Source organism: Puma concolor, chromosome A1 (assembly GCF_028749965.1).
Source record: "Puma concolor isolate L17-30 chromosome A1, mPumCon1.1.hap2, whole genome shotgun sequence".
NCBI lineage: Eukaryota > Metazoa > Chordata > Mammalia > Carnivora > Felidae > Puma > Puma concolor.
Window position 1 is genome coordinate 76,224,045 of NC_141667.1, and position 22,095 is coordinate 76,246,139.

Here is a 22,095-nt window from a genome sequence, read left to right on the forward strand (position 1 = left end):
AAACCTACGAATCTTTATTTGATTCTGAAACAGCAATTCTATTTCTGCACCCCATACTTCTTTGCCACCTCTAGCCAAACTTTGGTAGGATGTTATTCTTTTTCTCATTAATGATAATTTTTTACTCTTTATGTAAGTATTTTTATAAATATCTTTACTAAAATATGTAGGTATATATAAAATCATAGCTTCATAGCCAAATTGAAAACGCATTTTAAATCATTAGAGGGCCACCTGGGTGGCTCAGTCGGTTAAATGTCTGACTTCAGCTCAGGTCATGATCTCACGGTTAGTGAGTTCGAACCCTGTGTCAGCAAAGAACCTGGAGCCTGCTTCAGATTCTCCATCTCCCTCTCTCTCTCTACCCTTCCCCAGCTCATGTTCTGCCTCTCTCTCTCAAAAATGAATAAACATTAAAAAAATAATAATTATAAATAATCTTTTCCAACTTTTAGCTTAATCACCTTATTAAAATTATCTCTGTGGAGACCTGGTTCATAGATTTCCATGACATCACTATCTATTTGTTGCCCATTCTTTCTTTGCCTTTCCCAATACTCTCTTTCAGATATAGTTTAAAAGATATGAGATCTTTGTGTTTTGTTCACTGTTTAAGAGTTAAAAAGTATACATTTTATTTTTATTTTTTATTTTTTTAATATGAAATTTATTGTCAAATTGGTTTCCATACAACACCCAGTGCTCATCCCAACAGGTGCCCTCCTCAATACCCATCACCCACCCTCCCCTCCCTCCCACACCCATGTTCACTTTTTTTTTTACCTAAGATCTGCTACCTCAAGCTCAGGTTCACAAATTTTTTAAGCAAAACATCCTAAAATTATAAAGTAGAGAGTAAAGCTTGCCAGCTGGCAGTTCTAGGGCCAAAGCTGGTCCCTAAATATATTAGCCTCCATCTATAGAGAGTTTTTTAAAATGTGAGACCATCCTTAGAAATTAGGAGATTTCACAATATAATAAATCCAGACTCTAGTTCTTCTCCTGGAAAATGATAGTATCTGACAATACTAGGATACCTTCTCTGTCCTATAAAAAACAACAACAAAAACAATCCTACCCTGGGCAAAGGTAACTATCAGACCTGTTTAAAAGGCTGTTTATAACCCATACTTGGATCTCTTTATTTGTTGTACCTTCTCAAATTAGATCAAGCTTGATTTAGCCTGTAGCATTATAATGCCATGTTCAAATAGTTGAACATGGTAACTTACTCTTTATCAAGAAGTCTCAAAATTTATTTGCGTAAGTTTACTCTGAAATTTTCATTTCACCCATTTTGGAAGTCTCTGTTTTAATTTTTTTTAAATGTTTGTTTATTTCTGGGAGAAAGACAAAGGATGAGTGGGGGAGGGGCAGAGAGAGAGGGAGACACAGAATCCAAAACAGGCTCCAGGCTCTGAGCTGTCAGCACAGAGCCTGAAGCAGGGCTCAAACTCATGAACTGAACTGCAAGATCATGAGCTGAGCTGAAGTCTGTCTCCCAACTGACTGAGCCACCCAGGCACCCCTGGAAGTCTCTGTTTTAGAATAAACTTTAATTACATTCTTATTTCCTAGAACTACCTAGCAATATTCTGTATTCTAAGATAATTGATTTAAAAGGAGATATTTATTAGAAATGAATTTTTGTGGAAAATATCTTTGCATACTAGAAATGAATGAAAAATGTTACTCAAATTACAACTAATATGCATGGAATTGTACCCAAGAATTTGCATCCCATCTGCTCTTCAAAAGGACACAGAAAATATTTTTCTTCTTTCTTTCTTCCTTTTTTTTTTTTCTTCTTGTTTAGGTGAACCTCAACCTGCTAATCAGGTATACCAAAAAAATATAAAAGATCTTGAAAAGGAAGTCAAAGGAGACACCCCAGAAGCCAAGTTTCATCAGATTAGGGCATTGGGGAAATCTAAGGAAAATGGAGATGAGCATACATCTGCTTCTGTGAATGGAAAACAGAATTCACTTTTCCTCCCTAAAGATAATAAACAACTTTCATGTGACAGCAAAATAAGTAGGGAGAAGGAGAATGATGATCCTCCATCATCCATTTCTCATCAACGAGACAAAGTGTTGTCAGTGGCCATGTTTAATGACTATAAAGAATCATTATCAGAAAAAAGCATACTGCAGGATTTCCCAAACACAGTAGAAGCCTTTAAACCAGCAAAAGGCAAAATTATTACAGAAGTGAAATGTGGGGCTTTCAGTGTGCAAGTAGAAATCAAGAATAGATTTTTCTGTAAAACAGGAATGCAGTTCCCAACAAAAAGGAGATGTCCAAAATGTCATCAGCATTACTTTTCCAGACACAGTCAGACATGCTATACTTCTAGAAGCTGCTCTTCTATATACAGGAATATGTTAGTAGAAGAACTAAAACCTGAGGTGCCATCTGAATCTGAAGGAGAAGTTGCCAGAAAAGGGAGACCTTCACTAAAAGTAAGCATTGTAGGAAAAGAAGTTAAAGTTAAATACATGAGTAAGAAACAGAATATATTAATTAATATAGCTTATCCTAAAAGAAGGGGGAAAAGAGCTAAATACAGAAACATTTCCTCCGATCACACTACTGAAGAATGTTCCAGGTCTTCTCTACAGTCTGATATTAGGTGCCCTGAAAAGTGGAAGCTTGAGAACAAGCATCAGAGTTCAGACTGTTTTCATGTCTCTCCTCCTATTGTGTGTGCCGTCCAGAAGGAGAAGAATGTTGATAGAGAGGTGGAGTTTCTGTGCTCAACCCCTGAGAGGGAGAAGACTAAGCCTGACTCACTATCTTCAGTTTTAGATGACTGTGAGGTAGAATCTGCCATGTCTCAGCAGAAGGACTTTAAAATTGGTCAGAACATCCTCAACAAGAAAAATTTCTCTGAGGCTGAGACTCTTCTCAAAAACATTCCTATTTCACAAGGTACCCTAAAGACCACAAGTTTAAGTGATACAGACTTAAGTAGCATGCCTTTTGAGGATCTGAAGGATGTGGATAGAGAGAGAAAACTCGTCTTCGATATACCAGAAAATATCACATCAGACTCATGTACACGGCAAAGCCCAGAAGGAATAAATTATTTGCCAAGTGCCATTACTGACATCTTCCCAGTTCAAGATGGCAAAGATTCTGACTTCTGTTCTTCATCTTCTCTGAGCAGGCAAGTGGTAGGAGAAAAAGCAGCCAGCACTTATTGCAAAGGCAGCAAAATTCCAACTGCAGATTGTTGTGAGGAATCAAGTTCTTTATCTTTGCCTTCCAGTCAAAATGTTCTGAAGCCTTCCACCTCATTCAGCCCATCCCACTGGGCCACCAGACAATCAGAAGTGAAAGAAGTCCCTGGGGATACATTTTCTTTTAATCATTGTGCTGAACTTTTGAAAACCTGTGAGGAAGAGCATATTGATATGACTGACAGAGACTTTAACAAGGCCGCTTTACATAGTGACTCTCATACAAACGCACAGCAACTACTGGAAATGAAGAGTACACGATGTCCAACTCTCAGTCCTGAATCCTCCAGCAGCCTCTCTGCCAGGAGCCCACTCAACAGGAACAGCCATAGCACTGTGGAATGGAGTCAAACAAAATCCCAGACAGGTCATCCAGAGATAGCAGTGCCCAGCAAAACAACAGAGCTAGTCATGACCTTAATAGCTGATGAATTAGAGCAAAGATTAATTATTCATAATGATAAAGGAGGCACGGTTTATTCTAATTGTCCCATGGGAATAAAAAATCCTAAAGACTCACCCAGCTCCCTGGGAAATGGTGAAAAAGACAAATTCGAAATAATGCCAGTGGTAAAGAATGCATGCCATAGAGATTTTGAAGGCCTATTAAATGAGAACCACAATGAAGTCTGTTTCCAAATGGATTTGCCGAACACCACTGAGTTCAACTGCACAGAATGTGCTGCAGATAATCTGTTTATTGAGAAGACACTGACCAATGATGCAGACCAATATGGCAACCAAGATGACAAAGGCCTCGGACTAACCAGTTTTAAAGAGGAGCCAGCAGAGTACCAAAGGATTGCATCAACAAAGCCAGATTGTGAAGGAGATAAAAATGACCCAAAGGAAACTTACTATCACCAAATAGACATATTGCTGTCGCCTCGGAAGCAGAAAGCCTTGACAGGTACAGTGGCTATATAGAATCTTTAACTTTCATTGTTTTTCCATGTTTGAGCTTTGGAAAGTCTTAACGTGAGGGCTTTTTTTATTGCTTGGGATTTTTGCTTTATTGCTAAAGATATATTGAGTATTTTAGAATTAGATGAATATGGGCAAGCATATATCACCCTGCTCCCTTACATTATCACCTACCCCACCCATAAATAGTGCATAACAAAATCACCCAGGCTGCGGTTTAATATAAAGTTTTTAAAAAATCAATTTCTCTTTAAAAGGTTGATGTATTGCCAAATCAATTTTGTAGGAAATGTTAGCCTTTTGCCAGTCTTAAATAATCTACCATTTCTTTCCTTCTTGCAAACTAAGCATATTTATAATAGAAAGAATATGTTTTTGATAAAATGTGTTCTTAAACCTTGCTGTGGCGTTGCAAAAGGATGGTATACATATTTCAGGAGGCCATGTGGAATAGTAATCAAAGCAAAGGACAAAAACCAGAAACGGCCATGGCTAATCCTGATTGAGCTATCTATGGGGTGTCAGACCTCAAGCAGACCTCTGTCCTCCCTTGTGCATTGGTTGACCCTGCTCAAAACATTGATAGAACCCAGCAGTTCTCCAGACCTCAAGAGGGCTAAAATAGAAGCTCTTTTCTAAGTACATAATACTGCCCTATCTGCTTTCAATCTTGGGTCGACATTCTATCATTTTGGTCACTTCACAGAAGGCCTTTGTTGTTTTTCCTCAATAAGTCATAAATATTTAAAAAAAAATTTTTTTCAACGTTTTTTATTTATTTTTGGGACAGAGAGAGACAGAGCATGAACGGGGGAGGGGCAGAGAGAGAGGGAGACACAGAATCGGAAACAGGCTCCAGGCTCCGAGCCATCAGCCCAGAGCCTGACGCGGGGCTCGAACTCACGGACCGCGAGATCGTGACCTGGCTGAAGTCGGACGCTTAACCGACTGCGCCACCCAGGCGCCCTGTCATAAATATTTTATATTCTATGTTAGCATTATTCCACATTATATATTAAAATACATCTTGAACAAGCAAAAACTTCCTTCCAAACCTCCAGTAACATGCCTGATATGTCCAGAAATGAGACTTGGAATGATGAAACTATCTCTTCTTTGTTGTTCCATCCCTAATTTTTAAATAGAATTAATACAATTTAGAAGTAGAAATAAAATACAGAAAGCACAGTTATGTAAGCATTGGTATAAAACATGAATTTACTGTATAGAGGATAAGTGTCCTAAAACAATGCAAATGCTGTATGGTCACCTGCTTAATATGAACACCCTAAAGCAAAGATCCATCAGTCACAGAGACTGCTTCCCAGCGCCGACATACCCCCAGATAACCGGATCAATGGCATTAACCCCAATGTTTTCTTCAGTCCATAATTATTTGAGTCAGCAAGAGGCAGACCTGAAATAAGAGCCCTTGTGTCTCCCAGAACAGATGTGTTGCTCACGTGAATAAATCTCCCTCCCAGGCTGGCTCTCCTTCCCCCATGGTCATTCTCCTCCCTGGACTGCCTCCCCCAACAAGGCCTATTTCCTTGTAAGTTAATAATTCAAGTTGTAATTCCCCCAGAGCTGACGCTGTACTTCAATAGACGTTGAGGTTGTCTCATTTGGTGAACAATTGCAGCTACCAGTTCCCTGTTACTGTGGTTCATCAAAAGGTGTTCCTACAACTCTCCCTTTTGCCCCTTTACTCCTCTTCCCCTGGATCATTCTGTTGCAGCCACATTGACTTCTTTGAGTTGCTAGAACCTGCCAGGCAAGATCCTACAATACATCCTTTGCTTGGACTGCTCCCACTACCTAGACCACTCTTCCCCCATTTGCCCACATTGTTCATTCTCATCCCTTGAAGTTTTCGACATGGTACCTTCTCAGTTCTCAGTGAGGCCTTCTCACACCACTCAACTTAAGACTGCAATTGGAGGGGCACCTGGGGGGCCCAGTCGGTTAAGCATCAGACTTTGGCTCAGGTTATGATCTCACGATTCATGAGTTCAAGCCCCATGTTGGGCTGTGCTGACAGCTCAGAGCCTGGAGCCTGCTTCGGATTCTGTGTCTTCCTCTCTGTCTGTCCCTCCCCTGCTTGGTCTCTCTCTCTCTCTCTCTCTCTCTCTCTCTCAAAAATAAGTAAAAAAAAATTTTTTTAATGTGGAAAAACTAAAAAAGAAAGAAAACTGCAATTGGAGCATTGTCCATTCCAGCCCAGGTGTAATCTATCCCTCTTCTGTTTTACTTTATACACACTACTTTCACCTTCTTTTTTTTAATGTTTATTTATTTTGAGAGAGAGCACAGGGAAGGGGCACAGAGACAGAGAGAGAAGATCTGAAGCAGGCTCTGCACTAACAGCAGAGAGCCAGATGCAGGATTGGAACCCATGAACCCAAGATCATGACCTGAGCAAAGTTGGTGCTTAACCGACTGAGCCACCTAGGTAACCCCACCTTTTAATATACCATGTATTTTACTAGTTTATTTGTTCTGTCTTCTCACACAAGAATGTAGTCATGAGGGCATGGATTTTTTTTTTTTTTCTGTTCTGATCATTGCTGTATCCACAACACCAGAACAGTGCCTGTCCTATAGAGTAGGCACTCCATGGATATTTGCTGAACGAAAGAATTCAGGGAACTCATATCATGTTTCCTTGTGCAAAACTCTATTTTCACATACAAAAACAAACAAAAAATAGGGAAATGCTTCAGAAATTTAAATGTTTGTATTAAAGGACATTTAAATCTATAAATTTTTGCACAGACTTGACTCTCCTAGAGCGTTATTTTTATACTTTATTCAATATTGTTGTTATTATACTATTGATACTTCAGGCCAGGATTTTATAATCTTTTCAGGGTGTGGATTGCTTTGAGGAACGAGAACATCTTTATACTGTTGCACTAGAAAATTATAAATTTGACATAGGCATAAACTGATGCCTAACTTTTCAGAAGGGTCCTGGAACTCCTCAGATTCTATCCACATACCTCAGATTAAGAATGCCTACCATGAGGGGCGCCTGGGTGGCGCAGTCGGTTAAGCGTCCGACTTCATCCAGGTCACGATCTCGCGGTCCGTGGGTTCGAGCCCCGCGTCAGGCTCTGGGCTGATGGCTCAGAGCCTGGAGCCTGTTTCCGATTCTGTGTCTCCCTCTCTCTCTGCCCCTCCCCCGTTCATGCTCTGTCTCTCTCTGTCCCACAAATAAATAAAAACGTTGAAAAAGAAAAAAAAAATTAAAAAAAAAAAAAAAGAATGCCTACCATGAGTGCTGACTATAATACAGACAGTCCCTGACTTACAGTAGTTCAATGTAAAATTTTCAATATAAGGATGGTACAGAAGGGATATATGTTTAGTAGAAACTGTACTTCAAATTTTGAATTTGATCTTTTCCCAACTAGTGCTTTGTGGCACCACACTCTCTCTTGACGCTGGGCAGTGGCAGCCGCAGCTCCCAGCAGACACATGTCGCAAGGTTAAAACCATTCTGAACCCATATAGCCATTCTATTATTTTCAGTATGGTATTCAATAAATTATGTGAGATATTCAAAGAAGGCAAGAGGTAATCTTGTTCATTAGTTATAAAAGAGGTTTTGTGTGAGAGGACTTTGCCCAACTGTAGGCTAAGTGAGTATTCTGAGCACACCTACAGTAAAGTGGGCTAAGCTGTGATATTCAGTAGGTTGGGTGCATTAAATGCAGTTCGGACTTAAGACATTTTCAGTTTACAATGAGTTTATCAGGACAGAACCCTATCATAAGTCGAAGAAGATCTGTATTATGTAGTTCCTTCCTCCCATCTGTGTGTGTGCTTGCGAATTACCTAGATTAGCTGTCACAATCTGGACTGCTTACAGGAGCCAGGAAGATCATGTAAATGAGTAAAGCCGGCTATGTGAGAAATAATGGAGTGTTGGTGACCTAGAGGGAGCTCTATCCTGAGGGAATGAGAATACAGGTCCAGTACAGCCAGGTCTTTTGGTTTTTCAAGAGAGCTGGAGATCTGAACTTTTGTATTTATAATAAATATATTTATAATATTTTATAAATATTTAGTTTTGAATTTATATATATGTATATTCATATATATACATATATACACATATATATACATATGTATGTATATATATGAATCTCTATACCATAAGACTTTTTTTTTTTTTAACGTTTATTTATTTTTGAGACAGAGAGAGACAGAGCATGAATGGGGGAGGGTCAGAGAGAGGGAGACACAGAATCTGAAACAGGCTCCAGGCTCTGAGCTGTCAGCACAGAGCCTGACGCGAGGCTCGAACTCACAGACCGCGAGATCATGGCCTGAGCCGAAGTCGGCCGCTTAACCGACTGAGCCACCCAGGCGCCCCTACCATAAGACTTTTTAAGACAAAGTATAGACTAAACAGTCTATGATCTCTGAACTAGACAGAAGAGAGCAGGTAGGGATGGGTAGATGGTGGAAGGTATAAAAAAAAACAAAAACAAAAACAAAAACATAACAGCGATATAAAGGAAAGGGTACCAGTCTGAAACTCTTAAAACTAAATTCTGGGTTCTTCCTCTGCCAAGTCAAGTCTATACATTCTTGGGTAAAGAAGTTTCACAGGGCCTCATTTCTTCAGCGGTAAATGGACTGAAATGTATCTTTAAGAACTCTGCCAAAGAACCAAAATTCTATATCATAATATATTTTAATGAAGAAACAAAAATTAGGGTACTCTGAGAGAATGACAAGGAGAGAATGAGAAGGATTAAATGACATTTACATGGCATAGAAATATTTACAATTAAATAGCCCTTTACATATGACATAAAACTTACATGTATGTTTAAGATAGTTTAACTGGCTGTGTTGCAAGGAAAGAGTGATCCTAGAAGCTAACACCAAGGCAAATGGTATAGAGTATGGCAGCTCTGAGAAAGTTTGTGGTTCCAAGGTCCATGCCAAGCTCTAGACATAAAAAGATTAATAAAGAAAATACTCCTTTTCTTGTAGCAGAATGCAACCTTTGGGATAATTTCCAACAAGCTAACTTTTAGTGAAACTGAGAACTTACCACACTGGCACCCATTTCAGCATTTCTCAGTAGATGAGCAAATCCAGGGCCCAAGATCCAGGGTCCAGCCTCAATGCCTGTGCCTTCTTCCAGCAGGGCTTCTCCCAGCTGACCATCTTCCTCTCCTTGGTCTCCATCTCAGTTGGTAGACCACCCTTTGGCTTCCAAAGTAACAGCTTTCTATTTTTAAACTCATGCTTGATAAAACCTTAGTGTGTCTTTTAATGGGTTAACATATTGTTCCTACAGAGTGATGGTGTGTATTTTAATAGAGTCCTTCAAGATACTTGAGTGTCTTCGTTCCAGCCCCAAGCACACTGCCTTATTCCTAGAAAGGCTCAGTAAACAAGTGATACTCATGGAATGAGGAAGAAGCTTATATGTGAATGAAGGTTACTGAGATATAGATTCAATTCACCAAGTAAAAACTTTCTATCTGTTTGAAATATTTAAGGATTATGCTGATTCAGGGAGTAAACAGGTAATACATTTGAGTATGGGAAGTGTTCAGGCTTAGAATGAATAACTACTTGGTAGAAATCTCATAGAAGTGTTTTAAGCATCTAGAGGATGATTAGACCAAATTACCTTCTAATAGTTTTGCAAACCTGAGATTCTACAGACACCAAGCAGGACAATGGGAGTGATGCTTTACACTCAGCGGGCATTACAGTGGTTCTCAAATGACACTTCAAAACATACTGTAGGGCACACACTTTCTTTTCATTTAGGTACCTAAGAAAATGTTAGAGGAAAACTTTCCCCACGATATCACAGGGCCATACTTCTATTACACACAGTTTCCTAGGCTCATAGAACTTCTTTTTTTTTTTCTCCAGCAATTTCAGAAAAGAATTGCTTTCAAATATAGAAAATTCTCCTCCTCATCGCATGATGCCTTCAGAGTCGACCTGGACTCTAAATCTCAACAAATGGAACTAGAGCAACCATTGGAGACAATAGCCAGAGCATCTTTAAAAGTCCACCACTGTGTAAAATTCAGAAGGCAAAAAGTAATCTTGTGCATAGCTGTAGCTCCAGTAAGGGTGGAAATTAATATATAGAAAATCAATAGTAAATATAAAATGAATGTAATTTTTCTGTCCCCTCTAACTTCTTAGGGAAGAGATAGGGGTCAACAGCAGAGTTATAGAAAATTAAGGTATTAGATAATGGCTCTTCCTACTTCCCACTTCTCCCAGACAAGTGAAATTTAAATTGTTATGGATCAAATGGATCATTAATAATTATATATAAAATAAAGAAAATTGGGGCACCTAGGCAGCTCAATCAGTTAAGCATCTGACTTTGGCTCAAGTCATGATCTCATGGTTTGTGAGTTTGAGCCCCACATCAGGCTCTGTGCTGACAGCTCAGAGCCTGGAGCCTGCTTCAGATTCTGTGTCTCCCTCTCTCTGCCCCGCCCCTGCTCACTCTGTCTGTCTTTCTCTCTCTCTCTCTCTCTCTCTCTCTCTCAAAACTAAATAAACATGAATGAATGAATAAAAGAAAATCACTTATTCATGGATATATCCCGTTTATTAAATAGTTCTTGGGGCGCCTGGGTGGCTCAGTCAGTTCTTGGGGCGCGGGGCTCAGTCAGTTAAGCGGCCGACTTCGGCTTAGGTCATGATCTCGCGGTCCGTGAGTTCGAGCCCCGCGACGGGCTCTGTGCTGACAGCTCAGAGCCTGGAGCCTGTTTCAGATTCTGTGTCTCCCTCTCTCTGACCCTCCCCCGTTCATGCTCTGTCTCTCTCTGTCTCAAAAATAAATAAACGTTGAAAAAAAAAATTAAATAGTTCTAAGTACAAATTTTGATACTGATAAATCAGATTTTAATTTACAAAGACCAAATTTTAAAACTCATTTGCTCCTTAGAATAGAATAAAAATAGGGGCATCTGGGTGACTCAGCCAGTTAAGCTTCCTACTCTTGATTTTGGCTCAGGTCACCATCTCAAAGTTCGTGAGAGTTGGCCGTGTGTTGGGCTCTACACTGACAGCGTGGAGTCTGCTTGGGATTCTCCCTCCCCTTTACTCTCTGCTTCCCTTCCACTCGTGCTCACTCTCTCTCTCTCTGTCTCAAAATAAATATTTTTTTTTTAAAAAGGATAGAATAAAAATATAGGTTGATATTTGGCCTCTTTTTAAATTGATGTTGCTTGCCTTTCACATAGTATCAAAAAATAAAAATAAGTAAAATCTTAACCAATTCCAGCCTGTGGAATTACTTAGTAGGTATTATATGCTTTGCTATTTTTGGTTTCATTTTATTTTACTTTGTTACTTGTTTATTTACAGTCTGATTTTACTGCAATTAATTTATTTGTAATTTTCTTGCTTCTAATCAATACACAGCTTATGATGACAGAAGGCAGCAGTTTGGAATTATGTAAAGTATTTCAAGTTATTTATTCAAATATAAAACGATCAAAGCCTCATTCATTTTTGATTTTTTCCCCTGTTCCTATTTTAAACCAACATATGCAGCAAGAAAAGTATCATGAAATTTGCATTCTTGTGATTAATAGAAGTTAAACCATAAAGGATTTGAGTACAATAGTAGACTTATTATCATAGATTGTAATTTAACTAATTCAGGTAATACCTTCTTTTTGAGAATTCAGGGGGCATAATTATCAGTTTATGTGAACTTTGCTCTTCCAGAATAACTAATATAATATCAGGAATATTGCTGGTACCCAAGGATTATCAATTGAATTGAACCCAACTGAGGTAATGCATGGTGATCCTCTGCCTTCAATCTGCATGGTTTTTTGGTTTTGTTTTTAAGTAATACAAGTTTAAAAAGTGAATCATGAAAGAGTTAAATGAATTATTCTAGTTCTAGTCTACAGTGATTCTGTTACACAGACTGGGATATTTGAAAATCTGTCTTGAAATATTGTCTCACTTTCATACTTCATGTGGTTTAATTTAGATTGGAATCTGGAAATAAATAGCCTCCGCAAGTTATCCCAGGAATTGGCTCCAAGAGGTACAAGGGCCAGTGATGGTTCCCAAGAAGAAGCAATAGACCAGTGGGCCAGAAGGAGGCAGCAATTCAAAGATGGCAAAAGATGCAGCTCAGCAGGGGAAAGTTCATTTACCAGCAACATCACCGAAGGGTCCAGTGAGTAGAAAATCATCTTCTTTTCCAAAGCCAGAGCAAAGCAATAGGTGAAGCCCAGAGTCCCCTCCCTCTTATCGCCAGGATATAAACCCTATTGGTTGAACATGGCAATGTGGTGATTATGTGCCTTTATGTAAAAGATATTTTTAGAATAAATCAACTCTTCATTATGCACTAAAGAATCCCAACTTGGTAATTTATCTCCTCCAAAACACACACAACTGCCTACTAAGGCTACTCTTCTCTTCAGAGACTGAAATAACTAACTATAGGATTCTTTACAGAATTAATTTCGTCCCCTACTTCAAAGAATTTGAGTTGCCTTACAAAAATATGTATCATGTAAAAAGCTAAGAGTGGTATATTTGATTAAAAGAAACAGTTTTCTTCTTGATTTAACATTTATAAAATGAGGAATTGTCTTTAAATTGATATGTATTTTAGTGAGATGGTGTTTCTCTTGGTATTTAAAGAGTGTTATTAAATCAGCATTATACACCAGTCTCACAATCAATGGTAACTGAGAATGGGAGGTAGGTCATCAATGAGGTAATACAACTGAAGGGAAAATATGAGTTAAGGAAAATAGAGGGAAGCATTAGTACATTTAGTACATACTACCCCTAATCTGGCTTTAAAATTCTAGCAGTTAGCTGTTAGAAGATAGTTATGTAAGTAATAGACATTTGTCATTTGAAGGTTATTTACAAAACATACCAATTGTTCATGAAAAACACTTATAGGAAAACCTGAGCAAACATCATTAAGAAAGAGAAAGAGACACAGAAAGAAAGGGAGAGGGACAGAAGGAAGGAAAGACAGGAGGAAGAAAGGAAGGAATGAAGGAAGTGTGGGAGGGAGGGAGGGCAGAGAGAGGGGGGAAGGAAGGAACAGGAAGTGGTGGGGAGGAGAGAGAGAGAGAGAGAGAGAGAAAGAAAAAGAAAGAAAAAGAAAGAAAGAAAGACAGACAGACAGACAGAAAGAAAGACAGACAGACAGAAAGAAAGAAAGAAAGAAAGAAAGAAAGATAGAAAGATAGAAAGAAAGAAAGAGGAAGAAAGGGAGAAAGAGTTGATGCAATACTGTAATTTATAAGAAATATAAAATTATATATTTGGTCATTCACGTTCATCCTTATATAAAGTTGGTCTTGGTACACAGATTTCCTGGCTCACAGCTCCTAAAATCCTTAGGATTTCCTATAAGAGAGCAATAAAGGTGTCTTTTGTTATGTTAATGAGGTGACTGTTGGAAAGCCCTAGGTAACCTAGATGGGACTGACAACCAGAGGAAGCAAATGCAGTGATTAGAGTGTTGGAATGTTCAGCCAGGTGTCCAGGGAATTCCTTGTTGGTGTGGGGACGTGTGTGTGCATGAACACACACACACACATTACAACTGGGTCCAGGAACCCAAAAGAGTTGTGATGCAGAGAATGGTGCATCTCTTATGATGCATCTTATGGTGCATCTCTTATGGTGCATCTCTTATCTCATATGATAGAGACAGTAGTGAGTATTCGAGGCTATTCCTATAGATAAGCTGACAGAATGACACAAGCAGAATTCCTGAAGGCAGCAGTGTAATTTATCCAGAGTGAGTTAGATGCTGGCACAGATTAGGAATTGAAAGTTAGCTATAAATATGTGGGCAAAATCATGATAATATTTATATAAAACACCACCGTACCGTGTTATCCCACCACAGTGTTCTTACATTCATGTGAACGGTGAATATAATCTAAGTGTTCCATTTTGGTCTGAGAGTGTTTCATTTTTGTCCCTTGGTCAATGTCTACTTCCTCCAGTTGCATCTTCCTGTTTGGCAGCAAGGACTCAGGATCTGGAATCTTAAATTTTTATTCTCACATATACCACTGTATAGGGTTGTTTTATTATCCCTCCTTTTCTGTGCATGGACTCTTGAAATGCCTCCCTGGAGAATACTTTTGTTATATTAGTATAATATATTAATATTAATTATATTAATATGTTATATTAGTATTAATATATCAATTCTACTTATATTAATATATTAATATGAATATTTTATTGTACTTCCAGTAAAATATTCCCACTGCTTCACATTTTGTTGTAATGTTTACTTTCTTCCGCTTCTAGTCCCCTTCCCCCTCATCAATTTCTATATTGATATGTTGAATTTGGTTCAAATTTTTTTAAAATATTTTAATGATCAATACTTAATAATATTTTATTAGTTTTCCTCATCATTGCCTTATGTACCAATTACTTCCAACAGAGTTTGTTTTCTTTTTCTTCTTACTATAATCCTCTAATAATTTAAGAGAGATTTTGGGGAGATAAACTGAGTCCTGACATATCTGAAAATGTATTTACTTGCCTTTTAATTCTGAATGACAGTTTGCCAGAGTTTGGTACAGAATTCTAGGTTCAAACTACTCAAGAAGCTGGTTCATCGTCTTCCCGTAGCCAGTGGTGCTGATGAAAAGCCTAACTCCAATCTCATTCTCAAAACTTTTGTCATTAATCGAAATTTCATCTCTATTAGTTCTTAGGGTTTTCTTTTTATCCTTGGTATTCTAAAATTTTTCTAGTGTGTATTTCAGTGTGTGTGTTTTAAATATATTTTAATGTTTGGCATGCTGATGACTCTAAACTTTCTTCAACTCTCATAAATTCTCAGATACAATTTCTTCAAATACCATTTTCCTTCCTCCTCTCATAGTCTCCTGCTTCGGGTTGCAATAAACGACTTATTGTACAGGACATTCCATATCCCATCTGGGTGTCCTCTGCTCTCAGTCCTCAACTTTTTCACACAGTCATTGTTCATGGCTAGAGGCAGGTGCAATCACTGCCGCTACTTGACCCCTCGTGGAATTCAGAGTGAGTAATGTGTGGACATCAGATTCCCTGCTGTTTCTGCCATGGTGGTCCAATTGATTACCCTGTTGCTTGCAACTGGGGCCTCTCTAGGTTTCGCTCTTGGTGGTGTTCCCACCGTTCTGCATCAAAACTTTCCGACAGAAATGGTGGTCACCAAGAATTGGGGAATAGGGCAATAGAATAGATGTTGTTTAAAGGTACAAACATGGGGCACCTGGGTGGATCAGTCGGTTAAGCATCGAACTTCAGCTCAGGCAATGATCTCAAGCTTCATGAGTTCGAGCCCCATATCAGTCTCTCTGCTGTCAGCACAGAGCCTGCTTTGGATCCTCTGTCCCCTTCTCTCTCTTTCTGCCTCTCTCTCTGTCTCTCTCTCCCACTCTCCCTCCCTCTCTCAAAAATAAATAAGCATTAAAAAAAATAATAAAGGTACAAACTTGCAAGAAGTAATTACAGTACAGTGAATATAGACAACAATATTGTATTATAATGAAGTTTGCTAAAGACTAGAACTTAATTATTCAATACTACTAAAAAGATTACGTAATGTGATAGAGGTTCTAATAATAATTAGCATTAGCTAAATAATGTAGCAATAGCTACAATGGCAATCATATTACAGTGTATAAATGTATCAAGTTAGCATGGTATACACCTGAAATTTATACAGTATTCTATGTCAGATATATTTCAATAGGAAAATTTTTTCTTAAGTATATTGTCTGCTATGATTTCATTTCATGGCTTATAGGTTGATCCTGGATTTCAGGTATTTCCCAGCTACTGGTGTACTAATACCCTTCCTTCTTTCAAACACTTCCACAGGTCTTAAAACACATACTGTGCTACACCCACACGCCTTCCCTCTATCTCCTTCCTGTTTTTCCTCTGAACTTATAAATGCTTTTATTATGCAGAAAAATTCAGTTGCAAACCTTGCTTCTACATATGTATAATTGAATTTATCACACTTTTCATAAAATAGCCTGCAAGAATTAGGACCTATCCATGTATGTTTTCTAGCATGCTTCTCAGAATGGGAGACTGTGTTTTTTCTTGCTCCTCTATCTTGAGCCCACATCTACAAATAGCTTCCATTTGCCCTTCTAGCTTCCTTTTCTACTGTTCTCCACGTTAACACTCTGTTGTAGGTGTCTCACCTCTATATGGACTATATCAAAGGGCTAATTTGCCCTTTGGCTTTTTGTGGGGTTTGACCAATTGGGAAGATCAGCAGGAGCCTGAAGGGAACGAGCAGAGTGAGGTCCTGCCATTATTGCCCCAGATTTCTCCCTGGGGTATGCCAAGGACTGGTTGTTTCCCTAAAGCCATAGGTGGTAACCCTATAAAGTAGCCCTATCTCCACTGCCTTCTATGGCTCTAGGTTTTGGTAACTGGTACCTGCTTCCTCCCTCTTTTATTTTAGTCTTAGATGGACTGGTCTTAATCTCACTCTATCACCCCCAATTTCCTTAAGTCCTGTCCAGTTTGTGCATAGGGTTAAACTCTCCTCAGATTACTCATTTGAGTGTACAATCTCTTTCATACCATAACCTTATGACACACCAGTGCTCTCTTCTCATATTAGAGCAATGATAAAATATCACCAACACTACATATTGATAACTGTTTATTGCTCATAGATATAAAGAAGGACACCCCCCTAGAAAGAGCTTTGGTGCTAATTTAGAGGTGGGGGAAAACAAAGTCTGATTTTACTGACAATTACAAATTTAGTTTACAGTAGGTCTTTCAGTTTAAGAGCTTGATTAGGACAGGGTAAGGATCATGAGTTAACAGGTTAGAACTTAAGGAAATGGCAATCTGAAGATTTTGAAAGTTCTGAAGAGAGTGAGGAAGAAAACTATCTGTTGGTGCTTTCTACTCAAGAGTTGATGGTTTGTGGAGAAGTTCCTATGAGGAACAGTGAAAGTATCTGCCTGGTCAAGTGTCTAAAGGAAAAAAAAAACTGTTAAATACTATGGAATAAGGTCATGTTAATTTAGACAATTAGGTGTGCAGGATTCGGTGGCTTTGGTCTTCAGTGTTCAAGCTGTCAGAGAAGGAAAGAGGTTTTGTTCTCCATGTCCTAGAGTCATCCCTAGTCTTGAGAGGAATAAATAGCCGGAATTTCACTAAAATTTTACTGGATTTCCTAGATAGCAATATTCTTGGACTGTTATTCTTGTTTTTCTTTGCCTCTTGTTTGATAAATTTGCAGTCTTTGAAAATTTTATTTCTTTTCACCTAAGAATAAAAATCTTGGGTTATGCAGATACAACTGCCCCTGGCTCCACTCATCCAGGTGACCCCAAAGAATATACTCACATTAAGCGAAAATGAGGAAGAGAACCTTCTGAAGACATCAAAGGGGACACAGAGGGGAGGTCTTATATTACATACTCCCTAGAAAACAACTTGAAATCTCCTGTAGATACCATTCTACTTCGAAGACCCCTGTGCTGCCTCATAGTCATCCACGGAGCCCCTTTTATAGCACAGCTTCCCTCATAGAATACCCGTAGTGACTGTGTTGTTTCCATCATTCTGGATTTTCCCTTGGACCTTGGGAACTCCTCTATTTTATACTGCAGAAAATTCAACTGCAGCTTTTACCTCTATACCCATGCAACCAAAATTATCAAGATAGTCAACAATCCACTAACACTATGATAATCTGAATCTATCCATCCTAAAAGCTAAGAAAGAAGAACCCGAGAGAAGAACAGTTTAGTTATAAATGAGGAAAACAATAAAATGTTACATGTAGTAATAAAAATTTATTACTTATCACAGTAGCTTCTACCATTACCTAGAACGATCTAGATTGATCTCAACTAAAAAAATTAGACTGAATGGAAACCCTGTTTGATTAATCACAGATGATCTTTATGTGCCATAGAGAAAGGGACCATTTTCTCTAGTTTTCAGTTCCTTTTCATATAGAAAGACCAGTTCCTTCCTGTTTCCTGTGTCCTTCAGTTTCCTGGACCCTTTCAGTCCAAGTCTGTTTCATCCTTTGTTTTATGGACAAATTGTCCACTACTAGTGGACTAGTGCTATTAGACATTCATATCTGCTCTGCATTTCTTGGGAAAAAGAAACCACCATAGGTGTGCTGGAATCAGCTCACAGTGGTTCATGATAGCCAAACGTGCACATTTTTTCCTAACATTGCAATTCAGTAACGTCAGCTAGTAACTTGAAATTGGTCAGAGTGAGTATTTATGCAATGGAAACTGACAAACAGTACAAATCAGGGCATTTTTTTCTTTTGGAGAGCTGCTTGTTAAACATTTACCAGTACCCACATGACACAACACAGGAATCAGCCGTATCATTTATACACATTCAAACGCAGGCCAAAGTAGCACAATCATTTAAATTAAAACAATGATTACGTTTTCTTTGAGGTGAATTCTGTTTTGAATGAAAATGTACACTAACAATTTGTTTCACATTAGACATGAGGGAATGGAAGTGTCTGCCATTTTATTTCTCAGTTTATCCAAGCCATACCCACTCATGTTGTATTTCTTCAGAAACTTTTCAAAAGAGACTGGAATTCACTCAGAGTTGCTGGAGCTAACATTGTTTAATGTGTGGTTTAAATTCTATCTCATTTATAGAGTCAGGATATGCTACTAATCTATGACTTAAAAACTGACAGCTTTATCGAGCATCATTATAGCTGGTGTTTCTCAGTCTGTTAATCTCACTCATCTCTGACTTCCTACATAATAACTGGAAAAGACATTAGGAATGACATATTTATGTATGTGGACACAGTTGATCAATGCATCTAGGCTGTGGGGAATGCTGACTAAGGCACACCAGGTAAATAACTTGAAGGCCGTAAACTAAAGTCAGAAGGGCCTGCAAAATGGAGCTCTGATTTTTATAATCTCAAACGGCTCCTGTATGACAAACAGATGTGGCAAGTATTTGGGTCTGTGTGAGGATACTTGATAGCATTTCCCTTATTTCATCCAGCTACAAAAATTATTATGAAAATGTATTTTCCAAACATTAGTTTCCATGGAAATAAGAAAGAAAGGAGGGGGTGAACGGTAAGAGAGAAAGAGAGACCTCTGATTTCTGGTAATAAGAGCTAACAATTACATTGTGCTTTCTATGTCAGCCTGTACTAAATATTCATCTATTAGTTATTCCAACAACACTGTAAGTTAAGAACTATATTTTCATCTTCACTTTACCAAATGAGCAATCTGAGTCATGCAGAGGATAAGTGACTTGTGCAGTGTCACTCAGCTACAATGATCAGTGGGGCTAATGCCTTAAACACAGCCCACTACCTCTAGTTGGACCATGCAGATCTGATCCGGGTTCATCTCTGGAAAAGTCCAAACAGGGTTTCATTCTTGTGATACAGCTTTTCTGTTATCCTCAAATAAAACAGTGGAATGAAAGACATATGAGAATGTCTAAAGACATCTGGAACTGAGTCGAGTATTTTATCTCTTTGCTTCTCAAGTGAAAAAAGAAGTGGTTTAGTTTTTCAGGAGCAAAGGAGTACAAATCCCATTTCAGTACTATGAAGCATATTTAAGAGCTCATTCTCTTTTAAACTTTCTTTTATTAAAAGGCTCATCTCCACAAGCCAAATTTTGGAGATAAAGTTTTAGTGACAAAGGTACATTTGGATTTTTTTTCTCCTTGGCTCAAAGTTCCACAGGGGCAATTGTTGAGAAATCTAGAAGCTCGAAGCTGCCGCAGGTGTGGCCTGCTGCTTCATTGGATTTTATCATGAATTTTAGGTCTCAGTTATGTAAGTGTATGTTGATTAGCTCTGTCTTCGTAGTTGAATGAATAGAAAACTGCTCATTCACATAATCGAGTCTATTTGTAAATAAATGAGCTGTTTTAACAGTCTCTTGCATGCTGATAAAAACAAAAGTCACTATAATTTAAAGACCTACCTACCCTTTAGGTAATGATAATAATGATAAAGAGGAACCCATGGTCCCAGGAATCTGTGTATATTATACTCATAACTATTAAAATATAACTGAATATTTAAGGCCAAGGATATAAGATACAAATCGAATAAGGAAAGATGCTTTAATACTTTAAAATCCGTTAGGGCTCCTATAACTTTATCAAGTACTATGTAGGAAGCAGCCTTGAATTAGGCTTGAAGTTTGGAAAGATAAATTGTTATAATTTCTTTGGTTTACTTTTCCTACCCTATTAAGTCAAATGTCATACTCAGACTTATTTTAAAAAATGAAGGCAAAAAAACATAATTTTGAAATATGATGCATGAAAGAAGGCATCCCATATACAGAGTAAAAGTATTCTAAAGTTTTCATCATTTTTATTTCAATAAACAAGAAGTCTGATAACATTCTCATAAAATTTACTTTCTTACTTTATCATTTTACAGTACTCTATCATCCCCTTTATTATTACACACTAAAACTGTATTTATTCAATCAATGTGGTCTCTTTTCAGTCCCTACTTCCTCACTGCACTCCACTTGTTCTTATCATCTTTATTTACCAATCCACAATCCCATCTTCTTAGAGAAATTTTGCCCAGTCCTTGAGATATTCTTCAATCCTACCCTTCTCTACATCCAAAATTGCTCTCTCCTTCCTCTGAATTCTCTTACTTCATCATGAGTTCCATCTCTTATCTTTCTATCCCCAGTGCGCCTAAAACTGCTCCTTGCTCGTGACAGAACAATTATTTTAATTCAACTTAATAAATGAATAAAAAACAAATCTACGTGAAGACATTTAAACTGCGGATAAGTGTCTAATGATATCTCATTTGCTGTACAAAATAAAAACTACAAGAACAAGCATTAAAGATATTGGGGTTCAACTTATGTGACATTGTACCTCAACTATACTTAAATAATAAAAATTTTTAAAGATATTGGAGTTTGGTCTTGACTGTCTGCCAGAGACCATGCTGTTGCATGCTTTGTCAACATACCACCTGTGACCATTTCTACACAATTTAAACAAATGTAGGAGCTATTGGTGACTTGGTCTGTGTACCAGGACAATAACTAACGTTTACAGTCTTCGGTACTGGGAGAGCAGATGGAAAATGTAGGGCCAAGGACAAGAACTATTAGGAATGATTGTTCAGAGTAAGTCAGTGAGAGCAGAAGAGCCCTTCTTCTTGGGAACTTTATATAACTGACCTTCAGCAGAAATCCAGCTGGTCACCGCTAGACAGGGTGAGGAGAGGAAGGAAGTGGTTTTACCTCTAATTTTTGAGAGAAATAGGAACAGCTGTGTGGGGTATATGAGAAGAAATTGGAAGAGAGGTGTTCTGTTGCAATTTAAGAAGCATGCTGTGATCTTTAAATCCCCCATCTTCATGACAGTTGAGAAATGTAAGTAATGGATTTAGGCTGTTCTTGAAATTATATTTTGGTTCTGAAATACTTATTTCTGCACACTTGAAAGACTGAAAGACTTGGGGCATGACTGAATTCGGGTCTGGACTATCTAAATGAGGCCACAAAGAAACACTTGGAAGCTAATACAAAAAAAAAAAAAAAATCAATGTTATTGTCTTAATTAGCACAGCATTCTACACTAGCCAAGGACTTCCAAATACATAGAAACCCTAAATTGCTATGAATGAAACTGTCAAATGAAACTTTACCTGCCTCCCCATATGCTTTATTCTACACGTAAGACCATAGTGAGTTTTTTTAGGAATGTTTTTGCAGTGTCTTCTTTGAAGTACAGAAAGACAATCGGGGCGCCTGGGTGGCGCAGTCGGTTAAGCGTCCGACTTCAGCCAGGTCAAGATCTCGCGGTCCGTGAGTTCGAGCCCCGCGTCGGGCTCTGGGCTGATGGCTCAGAGCCTGG

General features: G+C 38.2%; 1 protein-coding gene across 2 annotated transcripts in view; it reads left to right on the forward strand.

The window, feature by feature from the left end:
• LOC147584243 (uncharacterized) overlaps positions 1-22,095 on the forward strand; it is a 124,871-nt gene that overhangs the window by 13,716 nt on the left and 89,060 nt on the right. For both annotated transcript variants that reach the window (XM_086687400.1, XM_086687338.1), the window contains exons 3-4: positions 1,817-4,153; positions 12,179-12,370. In XM_086687400.1, coding sequence (XP_086543526.1) covers positions 1,817-4,153; positions 12,179-12,370 — 2,529 coding nt within the window. The remainder of the gene's footprint in view (positions 1-1,816; positions 4,154-12,178; positions 12,371-22,095) is intronic.